Genomic DNA, 17,766 nt, shown 5'->3' with positions numbered 1-17,766 from the left:
TTATTTTCACAGTCTGTAACAGTACAGTACGTTTTTGAGTAGAGTTAAACTAAAGGCAGTTTTTTTAACCTGTTTTTGTTTTTGTTTGCTTGCTTTAAAAAATTTAAAATCTATTACAGCATTTAGGAATGAAATTTCCATCATTATGAATTTATTCATTGTATTGGTATGGAAACAAAATGTGACTTCTTTACTCAACAAATATTTACTAACCATGCAGTAAATTTCAGGCACTATGACACACTCAGGCATAACAAAGACAATAACAATATCCCTTCCCTCAAGGAGCTAACAGGCCAGGAGACTGACAGGCCAACAGGTGATGACAAGCAACGTAACAAAGACATGTGATGTGATGTGATGTGATGTGATGTGATGTGATGTGATGTGATAATGTGATATGATGTGATGTACTGTGATGTGACGTGAGAACACCAGTGGAAGAACATGACAGGAGTATGGCTTTGACCTGGGTTCTTTTCCCATTAACAATGAATTAAGTCATGGATTGTTTAAAATTTCTAAAGATGAAAGGCAAGCACCTTGAATTATGGAGAACACAGGATTAGTGTTTCCTACAAAAAAAAAAAAGAAAGAAAGAAAAAAAGGGCTTCCCTATCAGTGTGGTCACTTCTATATGTCTATTTTTTTTAAGACACAGACAGCTCCCATCCACTAGTTCACTTCCCAAATACCTGCAATGGCTTGGGCGAGGCTAGGCCAGGCCCAGGCTGAAGTCCAGGTCTCCAAGTAGGCAGCAGAGACTCAACCAATTGAGCCACCACCACTGCCTCCCAGGGTCTGCATTAGCAGGAAGTTGCAATTAGAAGCTGGAACTGGGGCCGGCGCTGCAGCTCACTAGGCTAATCCTCTGCCTACGGTGCCAGCACCCAGAGTTCTAGTCCTGGTTGGGGCACCGGAGTCTGTCCCGGTTGCTCCTTTTCCAGTCCAGCTCTCTGCTGTGGCCCGGGAAGGCAGTGGAGGATGGCCCAGGTCCTTGGGCCCTGCACCCACATGGGAGACCAGGGGGAAGCACCTGGCTCCTGGCTTTGGATCACCGCAGCACGCCGGCCACAAAGTGTCAGGCTAGTGGCCACTTTGGGGGTGAACCAACGGAAAAAGGAAGATCTTTCTCTCTCTCTCCCTCTCCTTCTCCCTCTCCCTCTCCCTCTCTCTCTCACTGTCTTACTCTGCCTGTCAAAAAAAAAAAGAAGAAGAAGAAGAAGAAGCTGAAACTGGGAATCAAATCCAGGCATCTGATTTGAGAGGTAGGTATACCAATCTGGGTGTTAATTGCTAGGCAAAACACTGGCTCCACTTCTAAGGTTTTTGACATAAAAAGGTTTTTTGCATAATTTTTGTTTATTATGCATTTTTTGTATCTTTTCTCTTTCTCTTCTCCATTCATCCTCTAAGAGACATAGGTAGTTCCCAAAGAACAAGTGCTTTTTGAATTCTAAGGGTGATTTATAAGTACACAGAAAGTAATTTTAAGCCTAAAATGTCTACACAAAAAATAACATAATTTCTCATACAGTCTTGTGCTTTTTGAAAAGGCCGATAACTTTAATTCCACTGCATTTTTCAGAAATCTCAATCGTAATCCTCTGACAAATGTTGAAGACTCATATCTTTTTAAACTGCCAGCATTAAAATATCTGTAAGTATTAAAATAATCTTTTTATTTTCATCAAACATTAAATATTTGAGATTGAGGCTAAAATGTCATAATTTTAAATTAGATTACTGAAAAAAGTTATTGACTGAGGCAAGAACTGAGAAAGAATTTATCATGGGAAAGACAGCTGGCAGGGGGAGACAGTGTTACATGCAAATACATGTTAGGAACACCATTTATCCCAAGCAAAGAGGTATAGATGTAAATTTTTTAAATAACAAATTAAGTAATTAAAAGAGGTAAATGTAGTATAAAATGAAAAATAAGACAATGGCATAAAAAGTTGTAGGTTCTACTCTTCAATGCCAAGGTCATTAATCTGATGATGCACATAGTAAAGTCATTTCAACCAGGGCTTTCTGGATCTGTCTCCATGACAAACTCTTGAGCTGTCTTTCTTTATAGAGAAGCCAAAACTGATGTAACCACATCTTCCTGAAACAATCTTTTTAAGGACAGATTTTTTTTATTGAGTTCCACACCATGAATGTTTGGGCTTTCTCCTTCAGAGGCTTGGGAGCAACACAAGTATCACTTACCACAGTTGAGAACATCCTCATGATGACTCTTCAATTGGAAAAACTGTAAGTTATCTTTTTCTTAGGTTTATTTCCATGTAATTCTGTAGACATGTTTTCTTAAGTCAGGCTTATGGAGGTATAATTTTTATGTATTGAAATTCACACTGTAAAGTTTATTGAGTTTTGGCAAACATGTGGTTATGTAACCACCACCAAATTCCTGATGTAGAACATTTCTATCAACCCCAAAAGGTCCCTCATGGTCCTTTCCAATAAATCCTCTGCTCCCATCCCCAGACCCAGGCCCTGCAAACCACTCATCCTGTTTCTATTCTTGTAGTTTTTCTTTCCAGAGTGTCATATAAGCAAAATCACGTAGTAAGTGTAGCCTCCTGTGTCTGGCTCCTTTTACTCAGCATAATCCTTTAGAGATTAAACTACTATTCATGTTGCTGTGGCTACCTATTGCTGAGTAACATTCCAATTGTGTAGTTATACCATTTTGTTTATCCATTTCATCAGTTTACAGAACCGTGTTTTCCAACTTTTTGCAATTATACATAAAGCCACTAGCAGCACTCACATGCAGGTCTGTGTGTGAATATGTGTCTTCATTTCTTTGGTGTAAAGATCTAGGGGTAGGACAGTTCATTACGTACTAAGTGTATATTGAACTGTTTAACGCACAGCTAAACTGTTTGCCAAGTAGCTGCTGCAGTCTGCACTCTCACCAACACTGTTTGAGAGTGGCAGTTGCAACATGTGTTGTCCTAGTCCTCAGATTTCAACTTTTTTAACAAAAATTTAGAAACTGGACGTTGTGGCACAGCATTAAGATACCACTTGGGGGGCTGGCATTCATGGCTCACTTGGCTAATCCTCCATCTGTGGCACCGGCATCCCATATGGGCACCGGGTTCTAGTCCCGGTTGCTCCTCTTCTAGTCCAGCTCTCTGCTGTGGCCTGGGAGGGCAGTGGAAGATGGCCCAAGTGCTTGGGCCCTGCACCCACATGGGAGACCAGGAGGAAGCACCTGGCTCCTGGCTTCGGATGGGCACAGCTCCGGCTGTAGCGGCCATTTTTGGGGGTAATTGGGGGGTGAACCAATGGAAGGAAGACCTTTCTCTCTGTCTCTCTCTCTCACTGTCTAACTCTACCTGACAAATAAATAAATAAATAAAAAGATACCACTTGGGATGCCTGCATCCCATATCAGAGTGCCCAGTTTGAGTCTCAGCTACTCTGCTTCCAGCTAATGTGCACCCTGGGAGGTAGCTGATGGTAACTCAAGTATTCTGGTCTCTGCCACCCATGTAGGAGACCCACACATTGAGACCTATGTCCTTGGCATAGTCCTGGCCCAACCCTGGCTGTTATCAGCATTTGGGGAAGTGAACCAGCAGATGGAAGGTCAATCAATCAATCAATATCTCTCTCTCTTTCTCTTTCTCTCTCTCCTTCTCTCTCTCGTTCTTTCGAATAAGTTAAAAAATAAAATTTTTTTAATGTAGCTCTTCTGCTAGTAGATATATAGTGGAATCTCTATTTTTTTTAGTATTTAAAAATAGATACTTGAAAGTCAATCAGTTCTCTCACCAAATGCCCACCATGACCAGCGCTGGGCTGAAGCTAGAGTTGACGGCTGGGAATTCAACCCAGACCTCCCATGTAGGTGGCAGGAACCCCAATTACTCAAGCCCAAGAAAGGCAGAAAAACATATTAGCAGGAAGCTGGAACCAGGAACCAGAGTGAAGAATCAAATACAAGTGCTCAAATGTGGGACTCAGTCATCCTAACGCTGGCACCTTGGGTACACTCACTGCAGTTTAAACTTGCACTCTCTAATAATTGATGATACTGTTGTGCAAATATCTTTACAAAGTGTCTATTCAAATCTGTTCCCATGTAGTAATTTGATGTTAATCTTAGGGAGTTTTAAGAGTGTTTTGTATGCTCTGGGTATGAGTACTTTCTCTCAGATGTATGTTTACTAAATATCTTCTCTCTGGTTGTGAGTTATCCTTGCACTCTATTAACTGTATCTTCTGAAGAGTAGAAGTTAATTTTTTTAATTTTGATGAGCCTATAGCAACTTTTTATCTTGTATGGTTTGTCCTTTTATTGTGCCTTTCGTAAAAAAAATCTTTCAAATAACCCATCGTCTAATCTAAAGTTACAAAGATTTTCTCCTGTTTTCTTGTAGAAACTGTAGAGTTACATTTAGGTCCATGATCCATTCTAGTTAATTTTCATGTAGAGTTTGAAGTATCTCAAGTTTTGAAGTTTTAAAAAGTATTTCCTTAGAGCCCTATTGTGACATTTTATCATAAACTTACTGCAACTTCCACTGTGACCTCCTCCCTGCCAATTGGACAAGCTAAACAGAAACTATGATAAGGCTAGTTGAGTGGACTCCACAAGATAAGAATGGGGAAAGGCCTCTCATAGCATACCCTGCTCTAATCATTTCTTTCAGATCACCTCCTTGACTAACTTTCCTACATCATCAAATCCATTGGTTTCTACTCTAGCCTCCTCTTCCTCAACCTTGGGCAGCATCTGCCACAGTGGATCCCTCCTAGGTCAGTGAGAGGCCTTCCTTTCCAAAGAGTCAAAGCTCTCATCATCAACAAGCTTTCTCGGTTAGCCAAGGGAGTGGTGTTCTAGCTGTTTTTTTTATACTTGACCATCAGTGGACAGGAAAAGTGCTAGCATTTTCTGGAGCCATTTGCAACCAAGGCTATAAAAACCTGAAAGCAATTGTTACACTGCAGTTCATTATTGGAAGTCCTCAGGAGTTTAGACAAAGCAGACCAGCTCATTTGTGTCATGATTCATAAGCGATGGTCTTGAATGCATTTTAAAGACTTATTTATTTATTTGAAAGGCAGGAATACAGAGAGAGAGAGAAAGATCTTCCATTTGCTAGTTCCTATCTCAAAACACTACCACAGCCAGGGCTTGCCCAGGCCAAAGTCAGGAGTCAGAGCTTATTCCGACTCACGTGGGTGCAGGGGCCCAAGCACTTGGGCCTCTGCTCCTTTCCCAAGTGCATTAGCAGGGAGCTGGATCAGAAGCAGAGCAGCTGGGACTTGAACCAGTGCCTATAAGGGATGCTGGCACTGCAGGCAAAGGCTTAACCTGCTACACCACAGTGTTGGCCCTTTTATTGCATATTAATGTGCAATGGTCTTTAATACATAAATATTACCTAGTAAGAATAAGCTATACCTCAGGTCATTAGCAATTTCAAAACATTTTCCAATTTTTTTAAAGATTTTATTTATTTATTTATTTGACAGATAGAGTTACAGACAGTGAGAGAGAGAGACAGAGAGAAAAGCCTTCTGTTGGTTCACTCCCCAAATGGCCATAATGGCAGGAGCTGCACTAATTGAAGCCAGGAGCCAGGTGCTTCTTCCCAGTCTCCCATGCGAGTGCAGGGGCCCAAGGACTTGGGCCATCTGCCACTGATTTCCCAGGCCATAGAAGAGACCTGGATCAGAAGCAGAGCAGCTGGGACTAGAACCAGTGCCCCTATGGGATGCCGGCGCCGCAGGTGAAGGATTAACCTACTGCACCACAGTGCCGGCCCCAGAGTTGCCAATATTTTGAAAATAATGATTTGGGGGCCAGCACTGTGGTATAGTGGGCTATCTCCACCTGCGGTGCCAGCATCCCATATGGGCACCAGTTCCAGTCCTGGCTGATCCTTTTCTGATCCAGCTCTCTGCTATGGCCTGGGAAAGCAGTAGAAGATGACCCAAGTGCTTGAGCCCCTGCACCTGCATGGGAGACCTGGAAGAAGCTCCTGGCTCCTGGCTTCAGATTGGCCCAGCTCTGGCCATTGAGGCCATTTGGGAAGTGAACCAGCTTAAGATGGAAGATCTTTGTCTCTGTCTCTCCCTTTCTGTGTTTGTAACTCTACCTCACAAATAAATATAAATCTTCTAAAAAATAAATATTTTAAGTTTATCACTGACATCATCCCTAGTGCATCCATGTTAGTAAGCAGCAAAACTACAACATTCCCTATGCAAGATGCAGTGTTCCTGCTAGAAATGGTCCCTGGTGGGGCTGGTGTTGTGACATAAGGTGAAGTTGTCTGTGATGCTGGCATCCCATATGGGAGTGCCAGTTCAAGTCCCAGCTGCTCCACTTCCCTCCCAGCTCCTTGCTAATGAACCTGGGAAAGCAGCAAAGGATGACCAAAGTGCTTGACCCCCTGCCACCCAGCAGAGGCCTGAATATAGTTCCTGGCTCCTGGCTCCTGACTTCAACCCAGCCCAACCCCAGCTCCTGTGGCCACTTGGGGCATGAACTAGTGGCTGAAGATTTATTCACATTCATTCATATTCTTTCTCTTTCTCTCTCTCTCTCCCCCTCCCTCCCTCCCTCTCTCTCTGTCCCTCCTCTCTCCCCTCTCTCTCTCCCCTCTCTCTCCTTCTCCACCCAACCATCACTCTGCCTTTCAAATAAATAAAACTTTAAAAAAAAATCTTAGCCACATAAAAAATAAATGATCCATGGTGATTATATTCAGTATTGGTCTTAGAAAGACAAATTGAGGTACATGCTGTAAAACAACTGATTTGAATGCCTCAAAAATGTCAATGTCTTGAAATACTGCTAACCAGGAACAGTTCTACACTGAAGAAAATTAAAGAGCCATGAAAATAAAATGCAATGGCTGATTTAAAAATAGCCAAGACATGTTTGGAACAACTGAGAGCTCCTCTATGTGGACTACAATAGATGATGATATTAATGTAAAGCTGACTGGGTGATAACAGTGTTGTGGATATACAGGAGAATGCCTTTGTTCGTAGGAGATGCAGACTTCAGTTTTAGCAATAAAAGGTCATCATATCTATAGCTCATTCTCAAATGGTTTGTCCAAGAAGTGTATAGAGACACACACGTGGAAAGTGAATGTGGCAAAATGTTAGCAAGAGTTGAATCTAAGTGAAAGAATATGTAAATTCATGACACCAATCTTTCAGATATTTTTGTAGGCTTGAAAATTTTCAAAATACAAAGTTAGGGGTAGGAAAGGACTTAACAAAAATTTCGTGTTAGCATTGAAGTCTAGTAAAATGCTAGGTTACCATTCTGAGTACATTCTTTCTATATGAAGCTTTCCCTGGACCCAAAGAAGTAACATTAGTCATCTGTAACAACTCAACTATTGGTTATTCTATTGGTTAGAAAGATCCAGGCCCACTAAGTGTACCCAGTGTTAATCTAAGCTCTATACATTGTGCTCCCAACCCACAGCCTTCATGTTTCCATGAAGCACACTTTCTGTTTTCCTAATAAAGTCATCCTTTTGCCTCAGAGAAGGTCCCCAAACAACCAAAAGTGGGAGAGCATCAGTACTGTGCAGGTAGTGGTTTGCAAGTGAACAACTACAGTGGCTAACTTGTGTTGCACACTCACATGTGTCAGGCACATTTCAAGCGCTGATTCATTTGATCCTCACATCTCAGTAGAGGTAGGTGCTATCAGAATGAGGTGGTTGAGACACAGAGTCTAAGCCATTTGCCCAAGATCATATTATTAGCAGAGCTAAGATGTGAACCTAATCTGGTGATGGAATCCGTATTCCTAAGTGATTATACTGCTTAAGTATCATCTTGAGGACTCACTCCTATTAAACAGGCTGTTTTTATCTCCCTGAAACAGCCTCCAATAATTCTTAGTAAGATAACCAACTAGCTTTGTTAGCATTTTTGCCAAATTTTAATTTTAGAAATACTCAAACCTACTAGGGACACGCCTTGTGGCACAGCAAGGTAAGTCACCACTTGTGATGCCAGCACTCCATATTGGAATGTCAGTTTGAATCCCAGCTACTCCACTCAGCTTTTGTGGCCATTTGGGGAGTGAAAAATAATAATAAATAATAGCATAAATAAATAAATCTTTTTAAAAATAATTCAATCCCCCAAGAAAAATAAAGAATAGTACAAAAAGTACACTGAGAACCCAGGCACTGCGATACAGGATGTGAGTATCACAAGCAGCATACTTCTCATGTGGACTCAATTATTAGCCTTCCTCCCCTCCTCTGCTCCCTCACTCCCAACCCTACTCCTTCCTCCTCCTCTCTCTTGCTTCCTCCCTTCCTTCTTTCCTCTGAGCAATTTCACAGTAGTTCCAGAGATGAAGAAACAATAGACACAGTGGACAATCTATGTGGATAGATGTATATACCATAGGCCATGACCACAGCAAAATACCTGCCACCTCAACTTGTCCTTATATCTTTTTATTATTCTTCCCTTCCATCCCTCCTTGCTCTCCCCAATCCAATTTCCACATAACCTTGACCTTCTTGTGTTACTATGGGCTAATATGCATGTTCTACACTTTTATAGAAATGGAACCACACAGTATGCACTGTTTTCTAACCACTTTTTGTCACTCAACATGATTAAGACACTCTTGTTGTTGTGTGTACCAAGAGTTAATTTCCTTTTATTGCTGAATAGCATTTCATTATATGAACCTATCATAGTTTATCTATTCACCTATTTGTGAACACTTAGGTTGTTCCAATTTGGGGGTATTAAAAATTAAGCTGTTTGCACTTAGTCCCCATGTAGGACCTTTGTTCTTAATGAGTTGTACTATGAGAATTAACTGCAAAACTTGTTCTCAAACAGTACTTTTTATGGGGGGGGTGGGGGGTGCAAAGTGTTGAAATCTTTACTTAGTATAGAGTTGCTCTTTTGTATATAAAGTTAATCAAAAGTGAATCTTAATGAAGAATGGGATGGGAGAGGGAGTAGGAGGTAGGATAGGAGTGTGGGTGGGAGGGCAGGTATGGGGGAAGAAACACTATATTCCTAAAGTTGTACCTATGAAAATAAAAGCTTTAAAAAACAAAACAAATAAAAATTAAATGGTTTATGAGGGCAGGCATTTGGTGCAGCCGTTAAGCCACTACCTGGGATACTCAAATCCCACATCAGAATGCCTGGATCCAAGTCCTGGCTCTGTTCCACCCCAGCTTCCTGCTAATGTGCACCCTGGAAGGCAGTGGGTGATGCCCCAAGGACTTGAGTTCTCGCTCCTCACATGGAAAACCAAACTAGTTTCTGAGCTCCTGGCTTTGGCCTGGACAAGCCCTGGATGTCACAGACATTTGGGGAGTAAACCACCTAATGAAAAGATGTGTGTGTGTTTGTGTCTGTTCTCTCTCTTCCTTCCACAGAAACTGCTAAAATGATAAATTTGAAAAAAAATATAATGGAAATAGACTAACAGTTTGTTAAAAACTTAAAACACACACCTACCATAAGTTGCAGTCTTTCCATTTCTGGGTATTTACTGAAGCACCACCTGACACATCCCAGGGCACTCACTGGCAGGAAACAGGGATCAGAAATGGAGCCATGCAATCCACAATGGCATGTGCTTGTCCCAAGCAGCATCTTCATCACTAGGCTAAACACCTGCCTGGTCCAATTACTTTCACTCATCAAACAGTAAACGAGTGTTCCTTTTTCTCCACATCTTTCCCAACAATTACTGTAGTCAGTCGTTTTTCTGGGACCAGAGTAGTTTCTAATAGTGAACACTTCCAACAGGGATGGAGAAGGGGACTCCAGAGGTTGGGGGAAGTCCTCCTGTGCACTCCCAACCCACAGTGAGACTTGTGAACTGGAAGGAGACACCCCTGAGTCAAACTACAGAACTATGGTGCCCAATGCTCACCCTGTCGACTTTATTTTGGGCACACCATAACCACTTCCATGCCTATACCTCCTTTGGCCACCTCTCCCTCCTTCCTTTATTCTCATATTCAAGAGCAACAATTGGCCACCAGGCTCCTACCCAAATGTCCTGGCCACATACCTCAAGAACTCCTTTGCTGGCACCTTGGCTCACCTGTTTGACCTACCCAAGGAACCCCTTTACACGTAACTTAATTCTCTGTTTCTATTCATAGGATCTTACCTAGCCATATGGCCTGCTGCCTCTGCCAATTTAAACATACTATCGAGGTTGTCTGCAAGACCATCAAGCTTCATTGTGACAATGAATGCCTGGCAAATACCACACATTGCCGTGAGTCGGAACTACCTGATGATCTTTTTTAGATTTTTATTTGTTTTAAATTTCCTATTTTAAAATTTGAGGGTCAAGTTTAAAGTAACAATGTAATTGCTGTATTTTTATTCATTCATTTAGATCTAAACTCCCTAAATTGCTACACTGCTCCCTTGCTAAAAGTCAGGTTCCCAATTACCACTATGTAATTTAATAATGTAACTTACATATGCACTAAGGATCATGGAAAAGAGATAGAAGGGGAAGGAAGTAATATTGGGAACTACACATGTGGTGTTCTGTGCTCTTGGGTGCTTTGCTTTTCAATGATAACTCATTTGCACACAGTCTATAAACTGGTTTTCTATGTGTTGGGCCTCAAGGGCCCTCTGTCTTACAGAACAGGTCTACACTGCTCACTGCAGTTGTTTGTTTTTGCACTTGTATAAAAGAGTACACATGATGCTGTTTTATTGGAGCCTGGCAGTTTCTGGTTCCATAACCAGAAATGGCTGCCTGGCTCCTCCGATGCAGTCAGAAGGCTGCAGTGGTCGGTCATTGGAAACCAATGAAATAATACTGATCATAGTTCCTGTTTTTTTAACACTGTGAACTCTTCTGAATGCCTCTCTCAAAAATATCTTTTTCCTCCTCTTTTTGTTGCAATTTCATAGGTTTGAGTTTGGTTTTACTTTTCTCTCTACAGTCTCAATGGTACCCCAAATATTGGATTTGACTCCTAATTTAATTGATGACTGTAGGGCTGTGGACTGACATAAAGCTGTCCCATCAGTCTTCCGTACCAAAAAGCAGTCTCTTCTTTTTTTGACAGTTGAAGAAGCATCCATAGGGAACCCAAAGGGGGCATTCATGAAGACATTGCAAGCCCGGAAGAACAACACCAGCAAGGAGCTGACTATTGAGCCAGAGAACCCAGTATCAGAGAGAAACAGCATGGACTTCCCAGGTCGCATGAGTGAACAGCCGGCCCCGTCACAGGAGAACAGCCTGGCAACCACGCCAAGTGTGGGGTACAGGCTGCAGAGAGTGAACAAAGTCATCAAGGGGCCAAAGGGCTTACGGAAAAGGCACCACCAGGAGATGAGGAAGAAGAGACTCGGGAGGAGACAGGGCACCTGGCCCTTTGCAGAGAGCATCGGGGGAAGAAGGCTTGGGAGAGCAGGCTCCAGGGAGCTGAAGGAGCTTCAAGTGGCTCAGAGGCCCAGGCAGTTGGTAGGAAACTCCTTGCACACGGAGCCCTTGCTCACAAAGGAACATGGGGCTGCAGCCTCCTCTTTCCTGAAGAAACACATCCTGGGCAGGTCTTTTACAGATTCTGCTGGGACCGAGTTCAACCTAATGCCGACTGTGGACCAAACCAAGGAAACACAGTGGGAATACCCCAGCGAGGGCACTGAAGCCCCCACCATGCCCGCAGGCTTCACCTACCCCGTGATGCTGTCCCAGGGGGAACAGTTGGAAATTCAGCTGAATCAGCAGCTACAGCCCCTCATCCCCAACACTGACGTGAGAAGGCTCATTTCTCACGTCATCCGCACTCTGAAAATGGACTGCTCTGAGGCCCAGGTGCAACTGCACTGTGCCAAGCTCATCTCCAAAACAGGCATCCTGATGAAGCTCCTCAGTGAGCAGCAGGAAGAAAAGATAGCCAAGGAAGAATGGGATACAGAGCAGTGGAGGACTGAGACCTATATCAATGAGAGTACAGAAGCCCCGAGTGGACAGAAAGAGCAGGAGTCGAGTAAGGTGAGGACAGGAGACCTGCACCTTTCCATCACTTAGGAGACCCCACACGGGAAGACCAGGGGCTCCCAGTCCAGATCTTGTCTCAGTAATGTAACTTTAGCCAAGACGGTGACACTTGGTTCCTTTAGGGAAGGAGGCAGACCTAATACACTGTAGAAGAAAATGAGTAATACCAAGATTATAATATTACAGTAGATTTTGTATGGTCTTTTAAGATCTTTTAAGCCACTCACCTGGAAGAAGGGGGTTCTGAATATTAAGCATTCATATTTTCTAGTTCTTTATTCTGTCTTTTTAAACTGTGCTCTTTCTTAGCTCGCAAAAGGAGCTCAAGATCACGGCTGTCACAACAAGCTCATCATGGCAATACCTGTGATGGCAGAGCTCACGATGCTGGTTATCATCCTCTGTCTCATTAAGGTAAGGACGACTCGTTCAGATTTCCAGAGTGCATCCTTCCTTTGTAATAGATTCGGAATCCACAGACTGAACATCAAAGCCACTTTCCACGTACCACGAGCTGACCTTCCTCTTTAGTCACCAAGACTGAGATGCACTTTATTCTTTTCCTTGAAAAGCACATTCCACAGATTTTTTATAGGAACCCCACTCATGGAAAATCTCTGTGCAACTGGAACCAAGATAACAAGGGACTGGACATTTGGAGAGGTTAAGTGTAAGAAAGCCAGAGTAAAGTGGCAGAAGTTCTCCAAAATTATGTCAGGGATTTGATGTACTCTCTTCTACCACTGAACTCTTTCCTCATTGCTGAAACAATGAGATTAGGAACTGTCACTGCCCTTGGGAGAATGGATGCAGCCAAAAGACAAAAGCATTATCTTACAGAAACATTAGATCTACGTAGCATCCTACTGCTCCAATGTCTAAGACTTTGTCTAAATAAGTTCAGCTGATGCACTGCAGCTGATTCCTGCATCAAGCTACTCTAAATATGTTCCCTCCATGGAGGTTGCCTGCACCCTCCCACACAGCCCAGTGTTTTCACAGTCCCACCACACAAGGCTCCCACAGTCACAAGCACCCAGCCCCCTGTCAATTCTCCCAGAGTCCAGCATCTCCTCTAGGTTGGTTGCTGGGTTCGCGGTCAGTAGCTCGAGCAGTTGTTATGTATCTCCAAAATGGTGCCTCTCTCGGCTAGTTACAGCATGCCAGTGCCTGTGGTCAGGGAGAGAGAAACATGAGCCCCCCCTTTTTTTTTGCTCTAGGTTGGCAGGTACACCACCCCCACAGGGCTCCAAGCCAGACCCATGCCAGGCTTTTCGCACAGCTTTATTGCCAGTGGCTTGAGCTGCTGCAGTATGGTCTCACCTCATTCCAAAGGGGTGCTGAGGCTCTCAGCTGCTAGGGTCTCAAACTGTGCAAGTCCACACCCTCCACATAGGTCCACAGTGTCCATCCAATTTGCATGGAGTTTCCTCTACCATTTTCCCCCTAAACCTTCCCTGAGATTGCACTCCTTCCACTTTTTTTTAACTATCCACCCCTAGACTAGAGCAGCAAGCTGCTTCCCTATGCCACCATATTGAAAAATCCCTGACATGTGATGATTTTAAATAGCCCTTGTCTGGACTGTTGAAGAACAGTGAATTTTTTTCTTCATATTATTTGTTGAACATTTTACTTAGTGTAGGGTTAATCTTAGGAGTATAATGTTAACTGAAAATAGATCTTCATAAAAAATAAGAATGGAAATAGGGGGAAGAATAAGGGATGGGAGTGTGGGTGGGAGGGAGGGTAAGGTGGAAAGCATCACTATGTTCCTGAATCTGTATCCATGAAATCTGTATATCTTCAATGAAAGTTTTTTAAAAGACATGTCTAGGCTCAAGAAGTAAGTGATAACAGGACAGAGGAGATGAGAAAGAGACCAGCATGGGCAGTGCCCACCCTAACACTACACAGTTTCAGTGCAGGGCAAGCTCCTGCTCTCTAATCTTTTTCATAAATTTAGTAGTTTTTCTCATATATTTTTCCCTAAAGGATGGCAGCTTCTTGGTTTTTGTAAAAAGTTTTCTTGGGGTTTGAGTTAAGTTGCATTGAATTTGTAGATTAATTTGAGAACTGGCTTCTTTATGCTACCCTAGAAACATGACATTTTATGGGCTTCAGAAGAGCATCCTCATCACATAAATCTTATAGAACTTTCGTTGAGTTTATTCCAAGACAGTTTATTACTTTCTATTGCTATTACAGAAGGGCTCTGTACTCCATTTTCCCTCTAGTCACTGGTGGGTCGAAACAAACAGGAGATCCACTGTACTGCTCTCCTGACTCAGCACCTAGTCACCTCCCCAAAACCACATGTTACATCCAACAAAATGTCAGCTGATTACCTTGGGCTTTTTTTTAGGTTGTCCACCATCTCCTATGCAAATGTTGACAGTTTTGTCTCTTCCTTTGCAGTAATTATACCTATTTTTCTTATTGCACTGATTTCAGCCTTTTCAACAATGATGACTATTAGTAGTCTAATAAGTATCCTACTCCTGTTCTTGCCTTTAAAACACCATTGTTTAGGTTTCTGGGCCATACTTTCAGCAGGTTAAGGGTGTTTCCTTCTACTCCACTTTGTTTTCTTCCAGATTTTTTTTATTTTGTTTAAGGACTACAACTTCCATGTTCCCAAATTTGTATACATTAAATGCATGACGTTGCACTCCCATTCCACTTTTAAGAGGACTCATTGATGAATGGCTCTCAATAGAATGTATTAAGACCCAGAGGCATTCAAGACCAAGGACTGTGGAAGAGTGAGAACTATTAACAAGACAGAATGCCTGTCCTCAAAAAAAGTTATCTTATTGGGCAGGCAAGGCTTTTAGAGGAGGAAAGGGAAGGTAAACGATTTGGAGATAGTATCATTATGGTGAATAATGATTGCTTTTCCTTACAAAACAGATTTACTCTCATAGAGGAAGAGTAACAGAAGACATAGAAAAAGCTTCAACGTAAGTATCAGTCTGACAATTGTTACATTAGAATTTTAGAAGTAGAGGAGTATTTAGAACTCATCTATTTAAACCTGCTCACTTTAGAATGAGGACGCTGCCAGAGGCAGAAGACTACCCATCCGAATGTTTTGCCTGATTCCAGCAAAACTGGTCCTCAGCCACGGCTGGGGAGACGGGACCCACATGGAGACATGTGCTGTCAGGGGTCCTTCCGAGACACAGCAGCTAGGGAGGGGCTTTGGCTGTGCTGTTCCTGCTGCTGGTGGGCATCTGGCCAGTCCAGAGGCCTTCCCAGAGGCTCAGAGAAGGGCTATGGAAAGTCACATCACACTGGGGGAAGGGGGACAGTCACCCTCAAGGCTGCTGGAGAGTAAAACATATGAGGTGGCTGGAAAACTTACCTTGTCAACTTACTGTTTCCAGACCCCCGCTGCCTATGCCTTTTATTCACACCTTCTCAGACCTTTTGTCTCTCCCTGTTATGGTAAGGAAACAAAAGGAGAAAGGGACAATACCTAGTCCCATAGTCACACTGCCACTGAGTATCACAGAGAGGATGGTTCCTCCCCAGTCAGGGACTTCTCCCTTGGTCATAGTGAGCTTGGGCTGTGCGCTACAATTTCTATTGCAAATCCATACCCACACACTCTGTAGACACAAGCAGTTGCTAAAACAATGCACTCTTTTTCTGTTTTAATCATATTCAAAAAGGGCACCTTGTATTTCCATGCTTGTTTTGTCCTTTAAAGTGGTTTCACAACTCCATCTTCCATCAGTGACAGACACCCTGCAGTGAGAAAAATCTATGAGCTGGGTAACGTTGCTATTGGACTCGGGCATTGCTTCATAGGATTCAATTTATAGGCGACTAGAGCAGCTATGGAAACACAAGCATGTTCTCCCTACACCCCAGTGAATGATGCTTGTGAGGCTCAATCCTAAAGGGGCAGGTGTCAAATGCCTCTGGGGAGAGAAAATACTTCTGCCCGGAGTGGTGGTGCAGTGTGTCCACTGCACAAGCATACTTGGCTAAGAATGGCACTGGGACTGACGACAGACAAAAGTCTTCCCAGAGACACTGCAGGTCTGTGCAGACAGAGGGCTCCTGGAAGCCCAGCGCCCTGGGAATTGTGTCTGAGACCCCGGCTTGTAGTGACTGCTCACTGCAGTGATGGCTGAGCTGCATGTGTCGTCCCAGGAAGACCGGAGATGCACACTGTGAGAAGTGAACAATGGCACTAGTCCCTAATGGTCTTGTGTGTTTTTTCCCCAAGGAGCTTTCACGAACAAGAGCCTAAAAAGTGTTCGGAAGATGAGACTCAGGTAAATGGGAGGAGGCTGCAGTGTGTGGCCAGAGACAGCAGGGAAAATGCGCAATTCACATGTCTTTTTCTCTTTCCTAGGGCTTTTTCCGGCTGAGGTGGCCACTCTGGCTGAGGCGTCTGCTCAGTCCTTTCGGTGGCACACGCAAGAAAGCCGAGGACTTGCCCCTGTACAAGGAGCCTTCCGTAAAGGAAGAGCTTTTCGACAAGGTACGTGACAGGGCCACTTCACTGTACCGAGCTTGGGGAGGCAGGGAGAGCGGCAGGAGAGGAAGCCTTGCTCTGCTCTCTTCTCACAGGGAGCTCAGCGAGGGCCCCGCTGAGAAGACACCCCCTCCAGAGTCCTCGGCAGAAGGTGAAGAGAGCGAAGCTCCCGAGGAAAACACGGAGTGACCATCCCGCCTCTGTCACCTGCAAGTCCTATTTTCTGATATTGGCACCTCAGTGGTGCTTATAAAATACTTAATTGCTTACATTCATGGGTGTGATATTCATAAGCAATTTGAGCCAGTTTGTCTCGTATGTCCATCTTTAAAGTCACTGTGCTTAATCATTAACCATCCTGAATACCCAAAGGCCCACCTAGCCTCAATTTGAGTATGGCAGGTTCTCACTCCTAGGGAGCCCCCATGCAGCCCCAGCCCTAAGTCCAACAGCTGGTTTTATGAACAGTCTGATGGGACTCAGACCTCTGTGGAGATTTGAGGGCCACCTTCCTTCCCGGAGCACAGGACCCCAGGCCAAGGTCAGTGGAGCTTGGTTCCAAGAACCGGCCTGTTCCCCAGATCCCCCTCTGCCCTCTTAGGATTCACAGATGGCAGCTCTTCTCCCTGCTCTCATCCCCTCAGCCCCTACCGCTTACACACACACACACACACACACCCAGGCCCTAAGCTCACATTGGCCAAGGCCTGCAAGTGAACCATCGGAACAAAGGAGTCTGTGAGGCAGCTGAATGACTACTTTCAACTGCGTCAGTAATGTGCTTAACTAAGGAGAGAAGCCCTGACACACACCTCCACAATCCCTAAGGAAGTTCTGATTCGAAAGATTCATGAATCACTGGCATAACTGTGCCATTAGAAGAGGATCCTCAACTCAATCACCTGATCCATACATTCTTCAAACAAATAACTGATCAACATTTAGTGAGGTCTTAATTGGTTCTGAGCCTGGACTATTCCGTGAGTTTTGCCAACAAATGACATATCATACTTCCTGATACAGAGCTTCTCTTCTAGTAGAGGCAATAAAAATAAACAGGCAAGTAAGACCTGTATTACAAAAGCTATGCTAGGGGGCCAGCACTGTGACATAGCGGTAAAGCCCCTGCCTGTAGTGCCGGCATCCCATATGGGCGCCAGTTCGTCTCAACTACTCCACTTCCAATCTTGCTCTCTGCTGTGGCCTGGGAAAGCAGTAGAAGATGGCCCAAGTTCTTGAGTCC

General features: G+C 43.7%; 1 protein-coding gene across 1 annotated transcript in view; it reads left to right on the top strand.

The window, feature by feature from the left end:
* Positions 1 to 17,766, top strand: part of LOC133747047 (leucine-rich repeat-containing protein 37A3-like) — a 73,888-nt gene that overhangs the window by 28,590 nt on the left and 27,532 nt on the right. Inside the window, exons 7-15 of the mRNA XM_062175178.1 lie at positions 1,589 to 1,660; positions 2,188 to 2,262; positions 10,158 to 10,276; positions 11,091 to 12,025; positions 12,341 to 12,445; positions 15,082 to 15,481; positions 16,401 to 16,529; positions 16,619 to 16,732; positions 16,940 to 17,064. Of these exons, the coding sequence (XP_062031162.1) occupies positions 1,589 to 1,660; positions 2,188 to 2,262; positions 10,158 to 10,276; positions 11,091 to 12,025; positions 12,341 to 12,445; positions 15,082 to 15,481; positions 16,401 to 16,529; positions 16,619 to 16,732; positions 16,940 to 17,064 (2,074 nt within the window). The remainder of the gene's footprint in view (positions 1 to 1,588; positions 1,661 to 2,187; positions 2,263 to 10,157; positions 10,277 to 11,090; positions 12,026 to 12,340; positions 12,446 to 15,081; positions 15,482 to 16,400; positions 16,530 to 16,618; positions 16,733 to 16,939; positions 17,065 to 17,766) is intronic.

Source organism: Lepus europaeus, chromosome 18 (assembly GCF_033115175.1).
Source record: "Lepus europaeus isolate LE1 chromosome 18, mLepTim1.pri, whole genome shotgun sequence".
NCBI classification, from domain to species: domain Eukaryota; kingdom Metazoa; phylum Chordata; class Mammalia; order Lagomorpha; family Leporidae; genus Lepus; species Lepus europaeus.
This window is presented reverse-complemented; position numbering and strand designations above follow the sequence as displayed.